At 39.5% G+C, this 24,188-nt stretch overlaps 1 protein-coding gene across 1 annotated transcript; it reads left to right on the forward strand.

Moving 5' to 3' along the window:
• The first annotated feature begins 1,067 nt into the window (after positions 1-1,067).
• eif2ak4 (eukaryotic translation initiation factor 2 alpha kinase 4) lies at positions 1,068-24,153 on the forward strand. The gene is made up of 39 exons (XM_086094429.1): positions 1,068-1,475; positions 1,570-1,685; positions 2,635-2,737; positions 2,814-2,987; positions 3,465-3,545; positions 3,626-3,771; positions 3,850-3,950; positions 4,025-4,182; positions 5,360-5,898; positions 6,166-6,281; positions 7,545-7,699; positions 7,773-8,206; positions 8,278-8,347; positions 8,430-8,516; positions 8,582-8,704; positions 8,810-8,914; positions 9,194-9,257; positions 9,373-9,452; positions 9,610-9,711; positions 9,789-9,839; positions 9,931-10,164; positions 10,733-10,808; positions 11,102-11,223; positions 11,410-11,459; positions 12,068-12,236; positions 13,409-13,525; positions 13,639-13,704; positions 13,804-13,974; positions 14,485-14,619; positions 14,778-14,885; positions 15,427-15,555; positions 17,599-17,685; positions 18,083-18,195; positions 18,277-18,332; positions 18,725-18,828; positions 19,717-19,785; positions 20,546-20,590; positions 21,276-21,391; positions 23,433-24,153. Exons 1-39 carry the CDS (start codon positions 1,347-1,349, stop codon positions 23,488-23,490), a joined length of 4,959 nt encoding a protein of 1,652 aa, XP_085950555.1. The 5' UTR covers positions 1,068-1,346; the 3' UTR covers positions 23,491-24,153.
• Positions 24,154-24,188: the final 35 nt, after the last annotated feature.

Here is a 24,188-nt window from a genome sequence, read left to right on the forward strand (position 1 = left end):
AAAATTGAGTTAGAATTAAAAAGATGCACTATACTGTGCTGTATAAAACGTGAGTGTGATATTGATTTGTGTTTAGGTAATTTTTCTGCCACTGGATGGCGCAATTGTATTTGTAAAACGGCGACAGCTCAGTGCATTTTTCTTTTCATATTAACAGCTATCTAATCTTTAACATGAAGTAACTTGTGAAATTCTGCACATTTTTAAAATGTTAAATACAACTATATGCTTTACTATTAAATTTGGACGGCTTTCCAAGTCATTAATCACACGTTTAAAGAATTAGCGGCATTAAAGGAACTTTAAATTAACTCAAAATTAACGCACTAATTTGGACATTTCATATTCCCCCCGCCATATTGGCTTCTTCACTAACTGTAATTACACTTTCTGTTTTGGGGAATCAGCACCTTCCCTATACTTGTGTTCTGCCAAGCAGTATTTCCTCTCAGCATTTTCTAAGACACATACCAGGAGAACTACATTCCACTTAATGCAGTCGCCCCTGCAGTTTCCTTCAACATGTGGTAGTTTAAGCCTGCATTTCCAAATTTGTGAGATGGGTTGTATTATATGCACTGTAGTAGCAAGGCATTTAATTCTCTGGTTTATACCGGAGCATTGTGATTTCCTAGGAATGTTGTAGATGTGAGCATTTGAAAATATAAACGCTTACAGTGATTTATAGGACTAAAATGTTGCATATTGATATTTATCTGTATTTTTTGTGAGAAATCATTGACATTATCAAGTGTCTTCACATAATTATAAACACTTATAATGAAGCTTTCACAGGTGAATTTTTGGGGACTTTTTTTCTCCCCTTCAAATGTTCGGTAATAATAGCGCTTGCTTTGGCACTGAGAAAACAGTAAGCCTGAAAAAATAATAGGTTGAGAAAAGGGCAAAAACACCTTATGTTTTCAATATCCGTGCATTGACTTTGATAGGACCATCGCCCCTACCAAGATGGCCGCCACATACGCACGTCGATTAGCCGGGTTCTTAGCGCGCTGGCGTATTTCTCTTCATATCGGTTGCTGCCCTCTAGAGGGCTCTTTATTATTATTATTTTTATTTTTTTATTTTTATTTTTTTAAAGAAAGGAACAGGGTGACGTCTATATCTGCGACGGGTCGAGTCGCAGACACGCGACAAAACACAGTTGCCCAGCGCGTAAGAAGCTAAATAAGTGGTTTCTAGTTTGTGTTTCAATAAAAGTGAAAAGCTTGATGTTGAGCGAGTGGCGGGACAGCAAAGAGATTTACTGAAGACTCGTCTTCCGCTTTCTCGGCTGAGCGTGACAGGGCTGAGGAAGGCTGCCATGTAGACGCAGCAGAAGAAGAATGAGTGGTCAATTCTTTTCCACAGAGGCCACAGACGACCACACGGTCCAACAGGAAAATGAGTTGGAGGCGCTAGCATCTATTTTCGAGAAAGACTTTCAGGATCTTCGCCACAATGATCCGTGGAAGGTAACTGCGACGCACCACTGTTACCATTGGCGAACACGCCCAACAAAGCAATAGTGTACTGTACATCCTTCTCTTGACTCCTTCTTCCTCATAGGTGAGAAGACCTCCTGAGGTGCACCTCTGTTTGCGCCCTAAAGGCCTGAACCACAGTCAGGAATGTTACGTGACTGTGGACCTTCAGGTCAAATGCCCACCAAACTACCCAGACGTGTGAGTGCCCTCTTAGTTGTTTACATTTTTGTTGTATAGTTCCTGGTTGCAAAGAGAAGCTGTGAATATTTAAATCCAAGTATGTTGTTATAGCTGCTTCAACACCCCCTTCATCACAGTGTCATGTGTTTGACTAATATCTTAAGCATGTCTCCTAAATGCCACAATTCAGTTAGCAAAATATGGGAAAAAAGGTTAGCGTCCTTTGATATTAGTCCTCTCAGGACCCAACATAACCCAACTTGAGCAAGCACTCAGGTGACTCAAGGTGGGTATGGTTAGGCTTATGGATTGTGTGTGAAAGATAACATACATGGTTACAGATGGTGATATAATATAGGAATAAATCAGAAGGCCGATGATAAATCAATTTAAAACTGTGTTAAGTTCAGGGAGCTATTTATCAAAATTTTCAGTTAACTTTGTATGAGATGCTGCTGACCATGGAAACTCTTTGCAGTGCGCCTTCTGTTTTTGTTTGAAATTAAACTAAGATAAGTGAAAATTTAACATTTCAGATATTTTTAAATCTTGGAAAACTTTATTTACTGTAGAAATCAATAGGGAGCTATTTATTACTTGTTAAAATTGGCATTTAACTTTTTAAGACATGCTGATGACCCTGGGAGCTCACTTATTATTTTTTTGCTAGAATTTTAAAACAATGATGTCGACTGCCTAAAATTTAAAACAACATTTTGCAAATCTGAAAAGTTGTTTGATAAACATATACTTAAAGACATTTTAACAAAGTAAAAGTTGAAGTTTTTATTTTCTAAAATGTTGACGCCAATATTTTCCCTTTTAGTGAAAGTGATATCGGCTACTAATAATCTGTATCGCATTGGCTCTGGGAACCCCCCCCCATATTTGTCTATCGCTAAGATAAAGAACAATCGTTTAGTTCTAAAGAGTCGTTTTTATTTATTTTTCCGTGGCCGTTCTTCAGGCCTCCCGAGCTGGAGCTGACGAATGTCAAAGGTCTGTCAAATGATAACCTGCAGACCCTCCAGAGTGAACTCACCAAGCTGGCAGCGGCACGATGTGGAGAGGTGAGAGTGAACACACATGCGCTTGTGAACGTACACGTCTTGTCTCAAACGTGTAGGCCTGCCCCTTAACACCCAGGTGATGATTTACGAGCTGGCGGACCACATCCAGGGATTCCTGTATGAGCACAACAAACCTCCCCAGCGCTCGTTCCACGACGAGATGCTGAAGAATCTTCGCAGACAGCAAGAGAAACGAGATCTGGAGGAGCAGCAGAGGAGAGACCAGAGGCGCAAGCAAGAGGAGGAGATGGTTTGCAGAATCATAATTTTTCAGTCCTCATTTGAGTGATGAATGAAATGATAATCACTATTATTTTTGATCAGTATTGTGATTCTTTAGAGAAAACATCTGTATGTTTAATCCACTACATCTCAGCAAACATTACATCAATAGTTTCCCTTTTACATTTTTTCCTGTACTTTCTTCTCTCAGTCTTACCAGGTAACTTAAAGCTCCCACTGCAGGGTGCTTTTCATTGAGTAGAGCGTTTAAAAGAAATATCAGCCACGATCAGGTTAATTTAATCGTGACAGCTAAAATCATGACCACAATTCAAATTTGATTAATTGTGCACTCGCATATAAAAAAATAATGAAAAAATATTTGGGGGAAAAAAGAAGAAAAAAAAAAGAAAGAATTTGCGGATGCTGAACCTAGAGTATGTAGGTGTCCACTGTAATGCAGAAGCTGTGCTGAAATGGGAAGTGACAAATGTTCCTCTCATAGGAAAAAGAAATAATTGCTGAAATCCAGAGGCGAGAGGAGGAGAAACGAGAGGAAAAGAGAAGAAAGGAAATTGCCAAACAGGTCCCAGAGCTTCAGAAATTCAAATTTGTGACACAAAATGTATCTCATTATTCTGATCCACTTAGTGCTTACATTAACAGGAGCGACTTGAGAGTAAGGAGGTACCAATCCCTGCTAGCGTGTTGGGAAGGAGCCCACCCAGTGAATGTGGAACTCCTCCTGACATCACAGACGCCAAGAAAGGAGTCCCAAACCGCCGACGGAATACCTCAACTACACGTCACAGGTACGTAAAAACATTAAAATTTATTTGAGTTATTTTGAACGAAAAACACTGCAGTTATGATCTTTCTTCATCTGCCAGACATGAGACAATTAGTGAAGACAACCCACACACGCAGGAGCGTCTTCAATTCAACAGCAGCACCTTTGGAGAGCTCGATGTCCACAGAGGGAGACATTTAGGTGAGAATAACAGTCGTGAGATTACGCTTCCAAATGCTGACTGTTTATTAATTGTGTGTGTGTTAATGTTACAGGGGTCAGTGAGAGGCTTGGTCGGGACGTTTATAATGGATTTGAGGTGAACTCGGGTGACTTTGTAGTAATTTATGAGTGGTCACTGCGCTGGAACAAGAATATGGGCAAGTTCTTCACCAGCCAGGAGAAAGAAAAGATTGAGAACTGCAAAAAGCAGGCGAGTACAGATAGATAATAATTTTGTGCTGCCATGTAATAAATTCACATGGGGTTTAGCATTTTGTTCAGCGTCTCCCCCAACTCATAGTAAATTCCTCGTCAGTACTCTTCTATTTACAAGAGTTAATCTTCTCATCAGTCTTACTATGTGATTGTTAAAATTTTGATTCTTTATTTTTATTATTCGCTTCATTTTTAATCTTCTCATCAGTCTTACTATGTGATTGTTAAAATTTTGATTCTTTATTTTTATTATTCGCTTCATTTTTTGGACACGTTTCAACTCCCACATAATACATTCCATATACACCAATTCATGTGTTACATGACATTACATTTCTCAATGCCCATGCTTAGAGTTTCCCCACAAATTAATATTTCACATCTAAAATGTCCCATTAATTTTCAACGAGACAGACTTTAAACATTCTAATTCAGCATTCCACTTAATTAAATAGTAAATACTAACATCATGCACAGGTTGTTGATACTGCTGCAGTGGAGCAGTTCGTAAAGTGTATTGTCAGTGACCAAAGGGGTCAGGAGTTCGAAGTCCAACTCTGACTGTATATTGCAAATGTATCCATGAGCAAGACACTAAGTGATGTGCATTTATACCTATTAAATATATTTGCATGAAATGCGTTAAGATATCACATAAATGATGATTAAACCCATTAAATCTATCGCCTTCATTTGACACCTTTCAGTATTCATTCATGCCATTCAATACACTTAAACATTGTTTCAAGTTTTTTAACAAGGCAGCTGTAGCTCAGTGTTGGCTTCAATTAATATCATTAAATCTTTAATAATTTTCACAAAATATATCACTTTCAATATCCTTAAAAAGCATTCTACATCATTCCCAATGCATTCAGCATTCACACGCAATTTCTCCAGAAATTGCTTATCCAGTTTATGAATCTTAGTCAAAACATTTGATTTGGCCAGATTGTCAAGGGACAAATTAGTTGTTTGATGTCTTTGTTTTACTAGTCTCTATTTACTGTCACTTTCTTAGTTATGTCTTTTATAAGATCTAACATGACTGAAACCAAAAGACATATCAGTACATATACATGAGTTGGATCAAAGTTCATATAAATAAATGTAAGATAACTTTTTACAAACGTCAAAGTTGTTAACTAAGCTTGTCACTGAAACCTCTGAAGATCCATGCTGCAGAAAATGAATTCAACTCCCTACTGCGACTTGAGCACCCAAACCTAGTGCACTACCGGGCGCTGAGCTCCAGAGAGAAGGAAGACTGCCTCGTGGTGGACCTTCTGGTTGAGCATGTGGCCGGCATCAACTTGAACCAAAGCCTCATCAATCACTCCCCCGTCCCTCTGGACAAACTCTGCCATTATACGGCCCAGCTGCTGGCAGCGCTTGACTACCTGCACTCGAACTCTGTGGTTCATAAACATTTGGGGGCCTCCAGCGTGCTGGTGGACTCTGAGGGCAACGTTCGATTGACTGATTACAGCTTATCCAAGAGATTCTCCGATATCTGCAAAGAAGATATTTTCGAGCAGGCGCATGTGCGTTTTTCAGAGGACACTGCGATGCCCACGAAGATGGGCAAAAGGGGGGACGTGTGGAACTTGGGGCTGATGCTGCTGGCTCTAAGTCAAGGTAAAGAGGTGAACGAGTATCCTGTGACAGTTCCCTCCAACCTGCCTGCTGACTTCAAGGACTTCCTCCAAAAGTACGTATGGATTTATAGCAAGAAATACGCACTGCGCAATTAGTTTTGTCATACCTTTACGTTCGAATCAGATCAAGAAGCTTTATGAATAAGTTTAATAATAAAATCCTGTTTACTGAAGCATTCTTATAAGATTTATTGTAGAAAGTCTGTCTTTTTAGAATTAAGTGTAAATGTGGCCCAAATTAAGGTAATTCAGACAATGCCACTAGATCCTAGATCGCTGCAAGTCAATGCCAGAAATCAACGCATAATGTGGCTTCATAGGTGCGTCTGCCTGAATGACGTCGATCGATGGACAACCCAGCAACTTTTGGACCACAACTTCCTTAAACCTCCATCACCTAAAAAACAGCCTCAGTTGCAGGATAGCAGCCCAGAAGGTGAATATATGAATATTATAAGGACAAACACTTAGCGGATGCTAAAAAAATAAAAATAAATTTGACTTTACCAACATGGTAATACCAAGCTTTTATGTCATTGTTAGAGAGGTATTAATATAACCCATTAAGACCGGGGAGTGCGTGACCGCGCTTTTACCGTTAAAGCCGGGTGCGCGTGACCACGCCTCTCCCTTTAAACTCGGGAGAGCGGATATGTCATTTTGTTTCGTTTTGACCAATTCTTGGTCTCTTAGCCGATTAAATTAATCAGAATATGCACGAGAGGGTGACGTGGGCCTCGTTGCATGTCCTGGAATTTTATTTGAGCGTTTATGGTTAATGCAGATTCGCGGGAGCTATTAAATAAATGACTCGATTGATTCGACAGTGACATAATGTTAATATTACATATTATTATAAAGGGACGATCAAAACTCTTAAATGTGTCTGGTGAATGTCGAAAGCACGGCGTGGGGGAGGTTGGCTCTCCCGATTGCATGTTGTTTCTTTAGGAACGCTACGAGGCTTAACTTGCTTTCTTTATGGGCATTTCACATTGTTCGGCAGCGAGCCTGCCGCCATTCTACGTCACTACGCACTAAATGCGTTGCAACGTAAATAACAATGGCGGCGTACATCCAAATAATGATTTTTGAAAACTGAATCTTATAGTTATGTTGGTAACAACCAAATAAATAATATAGAGAGAACTTGTCATGACAGTCAGGGTTTTTTTTTGGTAAATAATTTAAAGTAGCTTGAAGTAGCACTAAGGTACTTTTCAGCCTTAATAAAATCTTTTCATAACTCTTCTGATGAAACATCGACTTAATACTAGTTGAATGGTACTTTTTCCATGGCCTGAGGGGGTCTATATCATTTTTACTGGCACAAGCAACTTTGACGATGATGGTAGGAACACTGCCACACCAAAAACTATAAATGTGCTGGCTGCTTTGTGGCATATGTCAAAAGCTACCCCGGACGAAAGGAGAGTCAAGGATCAACATTGGCCCGGATTTCACTCGCTGGTGTGAGCTAAAAAACGACGCAATATGCTTGTCCTCATAGGAAAGTGGTCTTCATAAGAATACCGCTTTTGTCTATATGGCGTCGCCATAATCAATGTAAACTGAAAGTTCCTTAGTGTTGCTTTAAGATGTGGCAAATGTGTTATATAGATTTTTTTTTTTAATTCTGAAACAAGTCTAATTATTTTTCCCTTTTTTTTGTTTTTCTTTTTTTCTTTTGTTTTTGCAGATCTTGCTGTGGACTTCGCATCATCTGTAATCCCATGTAGCCACATCCTTAATGCTCCATTCGTTCCTGGAGTTCACAGACAGTTTTCCCGCTACTTCAACGAATTTGAGGAACAACAACTTTTGGGGAAAGGGGCCTTTGGTGCTGTGATTAAGGTATTCTCAGTTAAAATTGAAATGATGTCACTTGCATTACATGTCCATCACTCATCCCCGATCTCATATTTAGGTTCAGAACAATCTTGATGGTTGCTACTATGCTGTGAAGTGCATTCAGGTCAACCCTGCCAGCAAACAATTCAGACGCATCAAAGGCGAAGTGACGCTGCTGTCCCGTCTCAACCATGAGAACATTGTGCGCTACTACAACGCGTGGATCGAGAGGAGCGAAATGCCAGTCGCGGGTTTGTCGAGCAACACAGATAGCTCAGAGCCTCCGAGCACTGCTGACAAGCAGCCTCCGGTCGGGAAACCTCTGCCCTGGGTCAACGAGCTGGGCCTTGCTGACAATACGGAGGACGTTGCACCACCTCCAGCTTTGTCTAGCTCAGTGGAGTGGTCCACGTCTATTGAGAGGTCTTCCAGCGCTAAATGTGGTCGACACCAGTCAAGTGATGAAGAGGATGATGATGAGGATGATGATGTTTTTGGTGCCTCTTTTTTGTGAGTTCTTTTTTAGCTCTGACAGTGCAAACTCATCATACACCGCTGAAGTTTTTTTTTTCTGCCATTAGGCCATCAGATGACTCCATCATTGACATCATATTTGACAATGGCGATGACAGCACAGATGAGATGTCGCAGGTTTGAATGTTTTCTGCCATCACCTGGTTACTTGTTTGTTGTTGTCAAGTCAATACAACTAATGCATGGTGTCTTTCTGCAGGGTGAGCCAAGCAAAAGGCTGTGCGAAACAACGGGAAGTGCAGACTCTGATCGACCCTTTGTCACAGTGCATTATTTGTACATACAAGTAAGCGGCCACGAGAACCACTCGATGTGGTCCCACAACTTGTAAACCGTCTGATTCCTGTGCAGATGGAATACTGTGAAAAAAGCACTTTGCGGGACACAATCGACCAAGGTCTGCATCAGGACCAGAATCGGCTCTGGAGGCTCTTCAGGGAAATCCTAGATGGTCTTTCTTACATCCATGAACAGGTTTTGATGCATGCTTTTAAATTGACAATTTTTTTTAAAACTATGTTTTACTCATGATTCAATTTCTGTTGATGAAACTTTCCCATTTATCTTCCTCTTTCTCAGGGGATGATTCACAGGGACCTGAAGCCTGTCAACATCTTCCTTGACTCCCAAGATCATGTGAAAATTGGGGATTTTGGCCTGGCTACGGACCATCCAGCCACTGTGGTAATTGTTAATCTGTAATCTGAGTTTTTGTTGCTAATGTACACCTTTCAAATGATGTAGACTAACATTTTGCAAACATTAAGTTGCTACCGGGTATTTTATTTGCTCGCAATGGGACTTGAGCCCACTTGTTCGAAAGCAGATAAGCTACTGCTGCCCCACTGAGAACCACCACTACAATATCTGGATAGATAGAAAAGAATCAGTATTTATTTGTTTGTTCATTTATTTAGTTAGTTAGTATTTTTGTTACTACAACAAATATAATCTCTCTCACAGGCTGCAGGCAAATTTGAGGTGGAAGAGAGCGGCTCTGCAGCACTGCAAAAGCTGGACCCAACAGGTGCAAAAACCCGAAAATATATATATTTATATATTTTTAAGCTTGACATTTTTTATTTATTTATTGTTTTATGCCCTCTGACATATATTTTCTTCTGCACTGCTATCAACTGTAGGAAACCTGACTGGCATGGTTGGTACAGCCCTCTATGTTAGTCCAGAAGTTCAAGGAAATACCAAAGCCACCTACAATCAGGTAAGGTTTCGTATTTTGGACATTATGTTTATGACAAAATATTTTGGGATCAGTCAAATAAATTTGGAAACTGTAGCTGGCCTTGTGCTATTTTGTTTGTAATCAGTAGTTGACCACACAGTGCAGATAGTTAGTTTTTTTTTCTTTCTGTTCTCAGAAAGTTGATTTGTTCAGCCTGGGTATAATCCTCTTCGAGATGTCCTACCGACCAATGATCACTGGGGCTGAGCGCATTTCTGTCCTGAGCCAGCTCCGTGTGGTATGTTTCACACCTGAGATTTATAATAGGAAGCGGTTCGGGCCATGTTACTTACCTCATCTCCTTTCTTTCTGCAGGAGGCTATTCACTTCCCTGACGACTACAGTAGATATGAGCAAGGAACGCAGGTGAAGAATGTTTGCATGACAGAATTGAATATGTTCTCTCTCTGTTATCGGCCCTTCCCAATAATATAATATCAACCATCTGTCATGTTAGAGGAAGGTGATAGAGTGGCTTCTGAAGCATGACCCTGTGCTGCGGCCGACTGCCCAGGAGCTTCTCAAGAGTGAACTGCTCCCTCCGCCCCAGATGGAGGAGTCAGAGCTACATGAAGTGTTACAGCACACAATGGCCAATATCAATTGCAAAGCTTACCGCAGCATGGTGGCCCAGCTGTTTTCTCAGATTAATTCACCGGTCATGGATTTCACCTACGATATAGACCACAAGGTATGACGGTTTAACTGGCAATTTTGCACACACATTTAAGTTACAAATTAAGTAAATTGAACTAAATGGTTTTCATAAAAATTGGGGATGAGCGGGTATGAGTATCGGGCCGATACCAGGTCTAATTGTGACCGTTTTATGATCAGGAACTAGAAATTATAACTTTAAAGAATAGAAAAGTGCCATTTAATTTTATGGGGGGAAAAAAATCTATATTAAGATATAAGTCTTTAAAATTGTCTGTCGTTTTAAAAAAAATATTTATTATTATTATTTTTATTTTATTTTTAATTAATTTTATGCATCAAAAGTACTAGTGGTATTGGTTGACTACTCCAGAGTTGAGTGCGCTTACTGGTATTAATCAGATTTAAAAAAATAAAAAATCCATAATAAAAATGGTTTGACCGCCCTATTTCACCGTTCCCCTTCTCAGCCTTTAGATGTCACTGTGGCCCAGTGATATACAGCAGCAAACTTGCTCATCATGTGCCCTGCAAAGGCATGTTAATGCTTGTTCCATGCCTTCTGATCCTTAACAGAGGTTGTTTGTTTTGTCCCCCTCCAGGGCAGCTTCAGCTTCAGCAGCGCCAAATTGCAGCAGTATGTGTATGAGACAATCACCAGGATTTTCAAAAAGCACAGTGAGTTGCATTTGTGCATGTGGGAAGCTGACATCCGTCTGCGAACCTCTGAGGTTCAGACATCTGCTCCACTGAATGTCGCATGAACAATAAATGCTGTGTTCTGAAGAGCAAGAGTCGAAGCAGGTGTCTGTGTTGTACTGCATTTGTGCAAACACTGATTACCTCCAGCTGTACTTATTAGTTTATGCTCTTTTTGTCGGTTTGTTTCCTCACATGCATCACTTCTTTCAAGGTGAAGGTCATGTTATCTTATGCATATGTTGTCAGCCCTGTGTGATGTTTGTCATCAGGTGCAGTACGCCTGCAGACACCGCTGCTGCTTCCCAAACACAGGAAGCTCTGTGAAGGCAGCGAGCCGGCTTGCTTCATGGACCACAGTGGTATGCTGGTGACGCTTCCCTACAACCTTCGTGTGAGCCTATTACACTTTGCTCAACACAACCATGCGGTGCCAGATGTGCATCTCCACGCTAGAAAGGGATTATTTTTCCATCATGTGGACTAAGTGGTTGATTGATGATAGAGAAGATATGCACCAACAAAATTCATTATATGAATGCTTCCAACAACTCAACTTTCACTTTTTTCACAATTCTAGATGGCGTTTGCGAGATATGTCGCCCGAAACAACATAACACATATGAAGAGGTAAATATTTAATTTGGGATGGATTTCTTTACAATATATTCTATGCATCTTCAGTAGTCTAAACACGGTATTCTGATAAAGCTTGCAATTGTGAAATATGAATGAAGCTGCAAATTCCACTAATTTTTATCCTTCTCAGCGGGCGGCCGTTTTGCTTCTTGTTGTCAACTGAAAATGACTTCACCGTTGCTTAGGTATTAACCGATCACGGCTCAGCTTGCGAACACTACATGGTCACACTCAGAAAACAGGTGAGCCCTGATTGGCCGTTACCTGAGCTCTGCGCAAATGTGATGTCATTTTCAGTCAATAGCAAAATGGCTGCCACCAAAAATGGGTGGATTTTGCTGCTTATCTCAAATTCCATAAATGCACTATTAATCTGAATGCCATGTTAGACTAATGAGGGCGCATGCAACAACAAGAAAATGTTGATGTTGACTTCCAAATTAATAAATCCCATGCTTTTTCCTTATGGCCATATGTCATTAAAAATGCTCATGAAAAATAACAGCAGTAGAATAATATATAATTGTTTTGTTTTTTTGCCATTTAGTAATTACGTTGAGTAAAAACAAGCTTGTGTTAATGCGTTCCTTTTTTCCAAGGTACAGCATTGACCGCGTGTTTCGGCCCAGGAAGCTGGATCGCGCTCACCCAAGGGAGCTTCTCGAGTGTGCCTTTGATATCATTACCCCCGTCACCAACAGCCTGCTCCCAGATGCCGAGACCATTTACACCATTTCTGAAATAGTCCAGGAATTCCCTGCTCTTCAGGTTACTCCCCTTATTCAATACTTGAAATAACTCAAGTGTAACTGCGTGCTGCGCTGCGCTGCCACTTCTACACAGAACATTTTGTTGACCGATTTGACGCGTCCTGGTCCTATCCAACGGATGTCGTCATCTCAACCTGCGTTGTTTGTTTTCTTTCTCCCCTTAATGTCCCACTCACATTCCTAACATACCAAGCTGTTGAGGAAGCCTGACAGATTTACACCATGTTTATTATATACACCCGAAATCAGTTTGGCAAAGCTTACTCCACTTCCTCCCCTCCCTCCCTGCAAAATCCATTTCCTGCCCACACTTCCCAATGCTGCCACTGTCTCTTCAACCTAATCAACCCTGGTTCAGCCTGTGCAGGGGTCCCACAAGCCACCCAATAGGGGTTGGAATGAAAGGGAGGAGGAATGGACAGGATTGTCATAACTGTACATTGTACATATATTTTTTAAGATATGACACTTTTGCAGACAGTCACCCTGTCCTGTTGTTACATACAGTAGTAGGTTCCTCTCTGTTTATAAGCAATGACTTTGCTGTGGAGGTACTGAACCCCACCAGTTTCCTATGCGCAATAACCGAAGCCTTCTTTATTGAAAAACAAATATAATTTTTTATTCAAATTCAAGACATTAGTATAGGGTTTACTGGTGAACAACATGAACAGGGAGATGAAATCTAGATCAAATCTCGCAATGAAAACAGCAGAGGCCCCAGAATTGAACCCTGTGGAACGCCATATGTTTCGTTATAATAATAATTACAATGCATCGGATTTATATAGCGCTTTTCTAGACACTCAAAGATGCTTTACAATGGGATGGATACCTTATTCATGCACTCAGACATTCACATTGTGGTGGCGGTAAGCTACTTAAGTAGCTACAGCTGCCCTGGGACAGGCTGACGTAAGCGTGGCTGCCAATGTGCGCCTACGGCCCCTCCAAACATTCGCACCTTCCATACACAAGTGTGAGTAACACTGGAGGCAATGTGTGTGCCTTGCACTTCGCATGACTTGGAGAGAGCGGGGATCGAACAGCCGACCTTCTGGTTACTGAACAACCGTCTTTACACCCTGAGCCACGGCCTCCACAATGCATATATGTAGATGGAGTAGCAGCATCTAGTGAAGTATTTTTTTCTGCATCCCACATTTCCAGGAACGGAATTACAACATTTACCTGAACCATACTAGTTTGCTGAAGGCCATCCTTCTTCACAGCGGAATCCCTGAGGACAAACTGAACCAGGCCTCCAACATACTATGTGATGCCATGGTCAGTAACTGTCTCACATGTATCACAGATGTTGTCCACATGGCGTGTCTGTAGCAGGTTATGTGCTGTTAGCTTTTGCTAAATCTAGTGTCCTGTTCTGGTTAAATATCTAGAGTGAAAAGCTGACCAAACGTGAGGTAGAAGCAAAGTTCTGCAACTTTTCGCTGTCCACAAACAGTGTAAGTGTCCACCAGGTGTTTCAATTGTCCGGATAAATAATCCCATAGCAGCATCTTGCTCCCTTGTAAATGCTGAGCTTTTTCTCCTCTCATGTACAGTTGCAGGTGTTGTACAAGTACATAGAACAGAAAGGTACTCTGGAAGAAGTGGCACCATTGCTGACTTCACTAACCAAGCAGAAGACGGCCGTCATGCAACTGGCCAAGCAGGGCCTCAAGGACCTGGAGGAGGTTACGGCGCTACTTCAAAGACTTGGAGTGAAACTGCCGGTAAGGAAGTCTCTTGCAAATTTATCAATGTACATAATGGGTATAAAAAGGAAATACACACCCTGGTTCTAATGCCAGGTTTCTGTGATATGAAAAACTATTAGAACAAGAAGAAGAATTTCAGATTTTTGAAACTCTGGAGCCCGGTTTCAAAAGTGTTCTTATTCAAACTCCGAAACCGCCTCAAAGCATGATACTGCCACCACCATGTATCACTGTATGTATGGTGTGTCTTTTGATGGTGAGCAGTGAGCGTACCATTTAGACGCTATCACATCCCCAGTTATAAGCGGCTGTACACATTGTGCAGCCATATTTTCTCGGTCATTAATTTTTACTTCCCCTCTCGAAGATTTCAATTTCTTTGTTGTACCCATCTTAGGTGACATTTATGGTGAGAGAAGTTTTGAAATGATTTATCTTTATATCACAATGTGACATTTGAACAGGGTTCTTTATATCCACAGTATGTTGCTGAGCTCATTTAATGTAAATTTGGTCCCCCTACAGGTGGTAGTCAATTTAGGTTTAGTCTACAAGGTGCAGCACCACTCTGGAATAATCTTCCAGTTTGTGGCCTTCATCAGGAAGCGCAAACGGACTGTACCAGATATCCTGGCTGCTGGAGGACGCTACGACCATCTGGTAGTGTAGAATCATGCACAAGCCACATTTACACATTAAATAAATCATCTGTACTAGAAGTTTAATCCTCAAACTTAAAATTCTCTATATGAACATTTGTCAGAACTTCATTTAGTGATGAGGGGTGTCTTGACAAAGATTGCTGTTTCTATTGCTAGATCTTGGAATTCCGCGGGCCCGCCTCCACGGCGCCAGTGCCTTCTGCAGTAGGTGCCAGTGTGGCGTTGGACAAAGTGTGTGCCGTGGTGGCCAGCATGGAGGAGCCAGTGAGACACACACACATATACACGCACACAATAACATCTGACATCTAATTATAATGAAGTGGCAGACCAGAATTCATATTTAATGCCTTCCTTATTATAGCAGTTGGCCGACATTCTCAAAAGCAAGTTAATAACTATGATCACTGGGGTTCTATTATTAGTTACTATTTAATAATATATTTTAGGTTCAGATATAATCTTCGGAGAAAAAATATAAGAGGAAATGATTGGTTATGTTGTTCTGCAATTTTAAAACCTTTGAAAATAATGCACATAATACAAATCAGAATGTATAATGAAGTGCTGTGCAAGAAAACTTTGCTGCTGAAGAATAAAAAACATGTTTTTTTATTTATATACATTTTAATTGTGGAACTTGGCTTCAATGTGACTTGCTTCAGAAGTGCTTGTAGTCCTGGGCAACTTTTCAGCAACTTTGCCATGAGTTCCATCCGTCCATTTGTGCTTGCTGTGTTCACTGACATAAATTGCTCTCAATGTTATTTTTGTAACACTATCATGTCTGGGCTCTTTTTTTCAGCCATCAGTAAGTTCTTGTGATGTCCTTGTGGTCCCTGTGGGACATTCATCCATGCCCAGAGCCATCACTGTTGTCCAGAAGCTGTGGAGCAACAGTGTCTCTGCAGACATTGCCTACGACGTCTCACAGGTTTGTGTCAATCTAATGGTTATGTTTACTCGTAATTGTGAAGGGTATATGTCCCCAACTGAATGTTTACTGACGTGAACTGAAGCCAACGTTTTAGTTCAGCTTTAAAGTCAGGCCCTTAGCTGGGCAATTTCAACCTAAATGATACAGTCTCGGTGCTATTTGGAAGGAATTCTGCCCCTTTTTCTTGCTGATAAGAGTGAGCAGTAACAATGTCATGCAACGGTCGGTACTTAATGGAGCCTTATCATCTTCTCACAGGCAACAGTATCAGCAAATATAAACTGTATATTGTATGAGCCCAGAGCACTGCTATAAAAATTCTTAATGACCCAATATTAGGTTTACAGAGGTAACGGCTGCAATAAAGACATTGTCAAATTAACCTCTCTGTCCACTGCTTTATAAGTAGCTCCTCTCTTGGCACCCAATAGAAATCGTTTAAGTTTTCCTTGAATGAAAATGGATTTAAATGTCATACAGAATTTTGCAAGTCAGTGACTGTGTGTTAACATTAATGCAGACTTCCTGACCCGCAAGTAAGAAATCTAAAAACATTGCACGATACTTCAGCGCTGTAAATATGCAAGTTCAAGTGGTCAGGAGAATTTTAGTTCCCCTTATTTGAAATTAAAATGTGTGAATCTTTCAAAAACAATACCAACCAACAACTTTTTATCTCATGGCAACTGACAACTGCCCCCCAATAAATACGTTACAAGGGCAGGATCAGAAATAGTAAACATTGAATATGATGAGCATGGCTTTGCCTTTTAGGGGTTAAAGTGACATTTGTCTCTGTTATAGACATAACAGGCTGTGATTGGAGAAAAAAGCAACCAGAAAGTCCTAATGCCACTTTCACTTTCCTTTAGTATATTTGATAAGTCCAAGCACTCTACATAGATGTAAACCCGGGCATTGCACAGTTCCCGCACAGCCCCCCCTCGATTCTTTATTTGAATAATCCACTTCTGACAGTGTTTACTTTTCTGCTCTTTTGTACTGACATGGGATGTAAGTGGCCACCCTCTCTGCCTCAAAACCCCCAGAAGCAAATTAGGAAGCGTTGGTTTCTGGCTGGAAACAAGCAGCACTCTCTAATTGTTGATGGTGTTTGTGTGGTTTTAGCTGATTACGTGTGCGGCCCAGCACCCAAATAAGTGGTGAGACTTTTGAGAACAGCTTATTCAGATTAGGCTTTTGTTGGCTCCCATCACATGGCAAATTTTTGCAGCGACACTTAAGGCACAATTCCAGTTTGCCTAAGCCAAATATGGCTTTCGGTCAAGCAAAGGAGCATTTTCACATTATCTGTAACCTTTGGTTCACATCAGGGGATGTTTTAAAAGGGAAGTCAAACCAAAGATATTATTTACAGTCGTCTAGTTTAGTAGTCTAAACACAATATTCTGATTCATATTGCGTTTGGGGAATAAGAATTAAAGCAGAAAACCCCCCCACTTATTTTAATCCATCTCAGGGGGTGGCCATTTTGTCACTTGCTGTCAACTAATAATGACATAACAGGCTCAGATAACAACCAATCACTGCTCAGCTTGCGAACATCACATAACCAAACTCAGAAAACAGGTGTGCCGTGATTGGTCGTTACCTAACCCCTGAGCAACTGTGATGTCTTTTTTTTGTGTCATAGCCTATAAATTGGCTGCCCCTGGAAAAGGATAAAAACGTATGGATTTTGTGTCTTAATTCACATTCCATAAACACAATATCAGAATACCATGTTTTGACTAGTGGCGGCGCATAGAAACATTTTTTAAAGACATTTTTTGTGTTGCTCACTTAGTGACAATCAGTGGTACTTAAACTTTGACTTTAACTTTATTTACACAGTTGCAGAAAACTGCAGGTTTTGTTCTGTATTAACAGATAAACAACATGATGAGAATTGAGTTATTTTGGCAAATAATTTATTCTAACAGTGTACACATATATGTGACGCATAATTTGAAAACACAGATTTCCATGCATGTCTCATTCCAAAGCTAACTAAAATCGAGCAATTGTTTTCTGTTTTAGTCTCAGGAGACGTTGATGGACCACTGCCGGGTGGCTGGCATCACATGCATGGCCATAGTATCTGACAAAGAGGGCAACTACGTGAAGGTAACAGAATTGATTTTATACATATTCAAAAAATATGGAGTTGATTTAATTTCCACTTCTCGGAAGACTTTCTGTAAGATTTTAGTTTGTCAGTTCCATTTTTTTATTATTTTTATTTCTGTACCTATGTATTTTCTAGCGTAAGTTAAGATGGAATTTACTTTGTGCACTGGAGCAAAGACACAGTCCTTTACCACACTTCCCACCAAGGTTAAAGCATAGATTTGTCCAAAATGAATTAAGAATTAGAATTCAAGGCCACCTATGTGATCTCACCCAACCAATGGTCAAGTAAATACAAATAAGTGTGTCCATAAAGCATCTGTTCTTTAGTTTGTCAACACTTGGCTTGCCATTCCACTGAAGCACATCTTTAAGTCGTTTAATCAATCCTCAGGTCAAATCCTTTGAGAAGGACAGACAGTCCGAGAAAAGAGTTCCTGAGTTGGAAGTGGTGGAGCACATCATTCAGAAATTTCGTACCAAATTCTTAGAAGAAAGATACATCAGGTAAAGTGATTCTGTGCTGGCTTAAAGTGTTGCTTTCATTTCTGGGAAGCTTGTTACAAGTTGTTCCTTGTGCTCCTGCAGGGAAATATCTGAAAGCATGGGCCAGAACCCGAAAGGCTCCCAGCTCAACACCACAGGTATTGCGCACACACCCCTTCACCTCCACCCCCACTGTTTACACGCAACGCTGATGTGAAGCATTTGCCTTATGTTGCACTCAACACATTCAACAGTTGTGCCTTTGTTTCCCTGCAGAGTTACTTTCATTTTTCCAAAATAAAAGTTTCATGTTGGGAAACGGGGGATTCATGTTTTCAACCTGAGTGATGAAAGATTAGTGCTTTGAAAGATTAGGCTAAAGTGTTGCATTACTTACCCACATATGCACAGCTAACAATTTATTTGTTATAATGATATTGTATATTGATCACACAAGTACTTATTTTATTTTTTTATTTTATTTTTATTTTTTTTAAACTGCTGCCTCATTGGCTCGTGGTTACCTACCTAACACTGTTTTGGCCCGCAGGATCTTCTGAGCAGCATGGAAGCAACTGCGGGATAAACATGAATGTGAATGTCATCAGTTCGGAGAAAGTGTCTGCCAGTGTAAGACGCCGCTTTGAGACTCAGGTAACTGAGACAAATTATCCATTGCCACATTTACAAGGAACGGTCCACAGCAGTTCGGAAAATAAATATTGTTAGCTTGTTTGATGTTTTATTATAGACTGTTGATCAGCATTATGTTGCACAATTTCTCATAAATGGAATCCTGTTGCTTCCCTCTCTTTATGCTTTATCCCTGCTATATTGCAGTTTTTAAAACAATCTTTTTTTTCAATGGGTTTTTGCAGTCAAGTGAATCGCTGCATATTTCTAGTTTGGCATTGGGATATTTTAATATTTTGTGGGGTGCTGATTAGGGATGGGACGCACACAAACACGCGGGTAATGTTAAACTAATAGAAATACGGCTGCACCTTTTAGTCTTGCTGTTGACTGAAAATGACATCAATGTTACTCAGGTCTCAGGTAACAAGTACAACCAATCACAGCTCAGCTTCAGAAAACAGGTGAGCTGTGATTGGTCGTTGCCTGAGCCCTGAGCAACTGTGATGTCAGCTGGATTTTGCTTCATAACTCTTATTCCACAAATGTATACAATTCATCACAATGTCATGTTTAGACTAGTGAGGTCACATCTAACATATTGTCAAGAAATGCTTAAGGTTGACTTCCACTTTAAGGATCAGTTAATTGACTCATTTGTTATTGTACCCATCACTGTGATCTCCTGTCAATGTTTGAGTACCCACAATGCATCAGGTTCAACATAAGGGTCTTCATGAGCCTAATGGTCTGCTTATGAAGTAACTGCATGGAAAAACAGTTTTTTGTTTTTGTTTTTATATGTTTATGTTTGTGCCATTTCATTTTGATCATGGCAAGAATTCTTTTTTTCCACCCTACTCCTTTTCATGATTTCTGACTTTGTTTATCTTGCTCTCCCCCTCTCAGATCCACACCAGATTACAGACTCTTGCAAACAGTTTGCAAAACAAGAACAGTGACATTGAGGTTCTGGCAGTAAGTCATTTTGTTTGTTTACCCATACATCCACTTGCCCTTCTAGTACTGTCCCTCTTTATCTTTCCAATTCAAGCCTGACATCTTTGTGCGAGGAAAAGGGTTTTGATAGCATAGTAGATAGAAGTATTTGATAGATAGAAGTATGAAACATCAGGAGGAAGACCGTTTTAGAGTTGTTTTACTATTCCTCATGCCAAGCTCTGGCAAAGATTGCTCTGAATACGCTTTACAACATTATCAATACACTACTGCCATTTTGAGTTGTTTTGTGGTTGCTTCTTAGATTTATTGCCAAGATATTCACACCATAAATCATCTTATTTGCCTTGTCACTGCCTGAGCCAAACGTTTTTTTTGTCCTCCCCGCGAGACTCTGGATTGTATCAAGCTCTCATTTGTAAATACAACTCATTGAAACATCCCCACGCCTAATCACCTTCATTCCACTAAACGGTTGCGCAGGCCTCCAAGTCTTTGTTGTTGCATGTCAGCAGCCTGTTTGTGTATCGGTCCGACTGGAACACAGCAGCGCTCATTTTCCAATGATAGGCCCAGGAGGCAATTAGCCCCTTCCTGGGAAAGGGACACGGGCTGTTTTTCAAGCCAGGGGAAAGTGGAATTTTGAGAAATCGTGTTCTGAAAGAATTACGCAACCTGTTGAGTGAGATTGCACAGACGGCATAAAAAAATCGTCACATTATTTTCAAACACAATGGTTTCAAAATATACTCTTTGAAATTGTTTTTCTTTCCTGCAGGTGGACCTTCAGAAGGAAACGTTGATCAACTTCCTGTCTCTGGAGGTTGGTTACCTTATGACTTTCATTGTCAAACACATTTCAATAAAAGGCTACATCCTGGTGATGGGAGGAATGCGGTGGGTTGGGGCTGCGTGGAAAGAGTGGGCATTATAACTCAAGAGCCCAGACAGGAAGAGGGGATCCCGTCTCCTTCCTTTTAACGTGGTCTCCATTCAGGAGGTGGTGCGAGGGAACACCCCTGACTTTTTCCACCAGCTCGGAGACCTGCTCCAGTCGCTTAAACCCGCACCCCTTTATAACAAAGCTGCTATACAGTCAGGCGTGCATGCTTAGGGGGTGTTAAATGTTCACATTCCAAACCCGTGACCTGACCAAAAGTCTCCTTGCAATAACTGCCCGAAGAACTGAGGGTTGAAACGACTTTTAATTACAGTGCATTGTAACCAGAAACAAGGAAAAAAGGGTGAAGGGGAGCGCTGTTATATAAGCGGCACCTCATAAATTAGCGAGCCACCTATGCAACAAGCTCCACATAGCCAATGGTACGTAACAAAACCCTATAAAAAAACAAAAACGTTTCTTTGAGTCTGCAATAAGATGCCGTCATGTTTTCAATGGCAGTTTGACAGCAAGCAAGCAAGAGGCTTCCAAGTGAACAGCCTCCGGTTAATTATAACACGGTGCGCACATTTGCCCTTCTCAACTTGCACTTGTCTCGCTTCCACAGTTTGAGAACGAAGAGCAGTACAACAGCAGCGTGAGGACTCTGCTGTCGCGTCTCCCCAAGCAGCGCTACCTCAAGTCCATCTGTGATGAGATCCACACTTTTAAAATGACCAAGAGGTACGATTTGCCATCATATGCTACCTTCAATTGAACTAAATGATTCATACACATTTTGAGTGAAAGTGAAATTTGTTTTTGTTGACATTATTTTTTAATTAAGCAGTCATCTGGAATATAAATGACAAGCCAATTAACTAAACAACTCATGAACGTTTAACAGCATCACTGAGGGAGATTTAAAAGGATTTTTTAATTAAAAATCAGATTTTTTTTTGCGATCTCAAGGTCAAAATTGGGCCTCAGTCCCTTGTCTCGCACACGTTCGTAATTTTGATCCGATGACGTGACTTCAATTGTGAGGGAAAAAAGTTGTTTTTTATTGTCAATGGCAAGTTTATCAGATATTATTGCATATATATTCAATATATATATATTCAATATATATATATATATATATATATATATATATATATATATATATATATATATATATATATATATATATATATATATATATATTCAATATATATATATATATATATATTCAATATATATATATATATATATATATATATATTCAATATATATATATATATATATATATATATATTCAATATATATATATATATATATATATTATATATATATATATATATATATTATATATATATATATATATATATTATATATATATATATATATATATATATATATATATATATATATATATATATATATATATATATATATATATATATATATATTGAATATATATATATATATATATTGAATATATATATATATATATATATATTGAATATATATATATATATATATATATATTGAATATATATATATATATATATATATATATTGAATATATATATATATATATATATATATATTGAATATATATATATATATATATATATATATTGAATATATATATATTCTATATATATATATATATATATATATATATATATATTCTATATATATATATATATATATATATATATATATTCTATATATATATATTCTATATATATATTCTATATATATATATATATTCTATATATATATATATATATATATATTCTATATATATATATATATATATATATAGCAGTCAATTTACCATTTGTGATGGCGGGAATTAGTGAAATACTGTATTTACTAAGACTTGCAATACACACAGTACATACAGATATATGCAGATTTGCATACAGTATTATAAGTATTATAATCTCCTTGGGCCTCTTCCCTCCACCGTGAAGGAAATAAGAATGTTGTTAACATTAAGGCGCTGTTGTCATTTTTGTGGTTTTCTTTTTAGAAAAAATAGTTGCTAGAGGGTTTGGGAAACGTCGCTAAATATTGCAAAATCATCGCTAAATTGGCAACACTGCAAAGACACAAGTCGTAGCTTTTGCTTTTGCTTTGATGATCACTGTTCTGTCAATGAATTGTTGAAGATTCAAATTTGACTCCCAATTAGAAAGGAAACTGCCACCATTGACTTTTGACCTAGCCACCTATCATGTCTGACCTGTTTGCACCACAGTTGCTTGCCACTGAAACAGTAGCGCAGAGAGGTAGGTCTACGCTGCGCATTCCTGTTGAATATTCTCAATCTCCCCCGGCGATGTTAAATCCGCCGTGTTTGAGCCTCTCGTGTTGTGACACCCGTGAATGCCCTTAGAGATCAGCCACATGAGGGATTGTGGAGGATTTTCTCTTTCATGACTGAGACGGTAGCGGGAAAAAATCACAGCCTTGCAAGAACAGTTGGTTTTAATTTCCTGTCTGTGTTTGATTTACAATTGAGTGAGTCGAAACTGATTCAAGGCCTCACAGAAGCAAGATATATATTTTTTTAAAGCTAAGTATATGTGTAGTTGTTTTTGTAGAATGTGAGAACTAAATAAGCAAGGCCAAATTAGCAGGTCAAATTAGTCACCTGGCAGGAGCGGGCCATAAAGTCAACATGTCCTGGGGGCTCGGCTTTCATGAGTAGCTTGAAAAAAAAAAAAAAGCATTTGTGTGCCACGACTTTGCAAATTCTTTTAAGTGTCTGACACGTGTCGTCTTGCTGCAGGGTGGCCGTGGTGGTCTTGTACAGCTTGAAGGATGACTACTACAAGACCCTCGTGTGAAAAGCATTGCATTCCCTGACCTGGGCCACTTCCTGCCGCCGGCTCGGGAAACATTCGCCTTTGTACTTGAATGAGTCCTTGGATGTCGTCAAGCACTTGCCCCCAAAGACTCTTTGCTACCTTCATCATACCTCAGCTTTGTTGATGAAATTGTATGTAGTAACCCGGTACAAGAAGGTTTGTGGACTTAAACATGGCCTTAATGCATTAGTAGGCTTTTTTCACATGAAAATTTTATTTTCTTGTAATAAAGAATGGGACTGAAAGTAGGAAAAAATCCTTTCCTCACATGCTGTGATCTTGTGTTTTTACCATTCTCGCTTGTCGTTCTAACATGATGTTGCATGTTATTCCTTTTCAATGTGTTTCATCTCAAATGTGGGAACATGAGAAAAGAGTTTGCTTTATTGATCCTTCCGGAGAAGATTCCTCACCTTGAAGTTTATGAGCAAGTTTTGACGGACAAGCCTGCATGACTTTCCTGGCTTTTTATTAGGCTATTGGCGAGATGAGCGGCTTCTTGCCCTCCCATCTGAAGTAATCGTGAAGAAACAGACTGCCTCTGCTTAACATGTGCTTCTGTTACCACAGTTTGAATTCCCTATTTGGAAAGGCACATGCCATTCTACAGCTGAATTAAAACGCAACACATTGTGAATGGTCTGCATTTGAGCATATTCTTATGTTCAGGATAGACC

Source organism: Leptonotus elevatus, chromosome 14 (genome assembly GCF_054856555.1).
Source record: "Leptonotus elevatus isolate MCC_2025b chromosome 14, RoL_Lele_1.0, whole genome shotgun sequence".
Taxonomy (NCBI): domain Eukaryota; kingdom Metazoa; phylum Chordata; class Actinopteri; order Syngnathiformes; family Syngnathidae; genus Leptonotus; species Leptonotus elevatus.

What these genes read in the sequence shown, in the direction of transcription:
- eif2ak4 (XM_086094429.1), top strand. Translation starts at nt 1,347, where the DNA reads ATGAGTGGTCAATTCTTTTCCACAGAGGCCACAGACGACCACACGGTC. An exon ending in GAAAGGAAATTGCCAAACAG is followed by an intron (nt 3,546 to 3,625) that starts GTCCCAGAGCTT and finishes TTACATTAACAG; the next exon opens with GAGCGACTTGAGAGTAAGGA. An exon ending in CTCCCAGCTCAACACCACAG is followed by an intron (nt 18,333 to 18,724) that starts GTATTGCGCACA and finishes TTTGGCCCGCAG; the next exon opens with GATCTTCTGAGCAGCATGGA.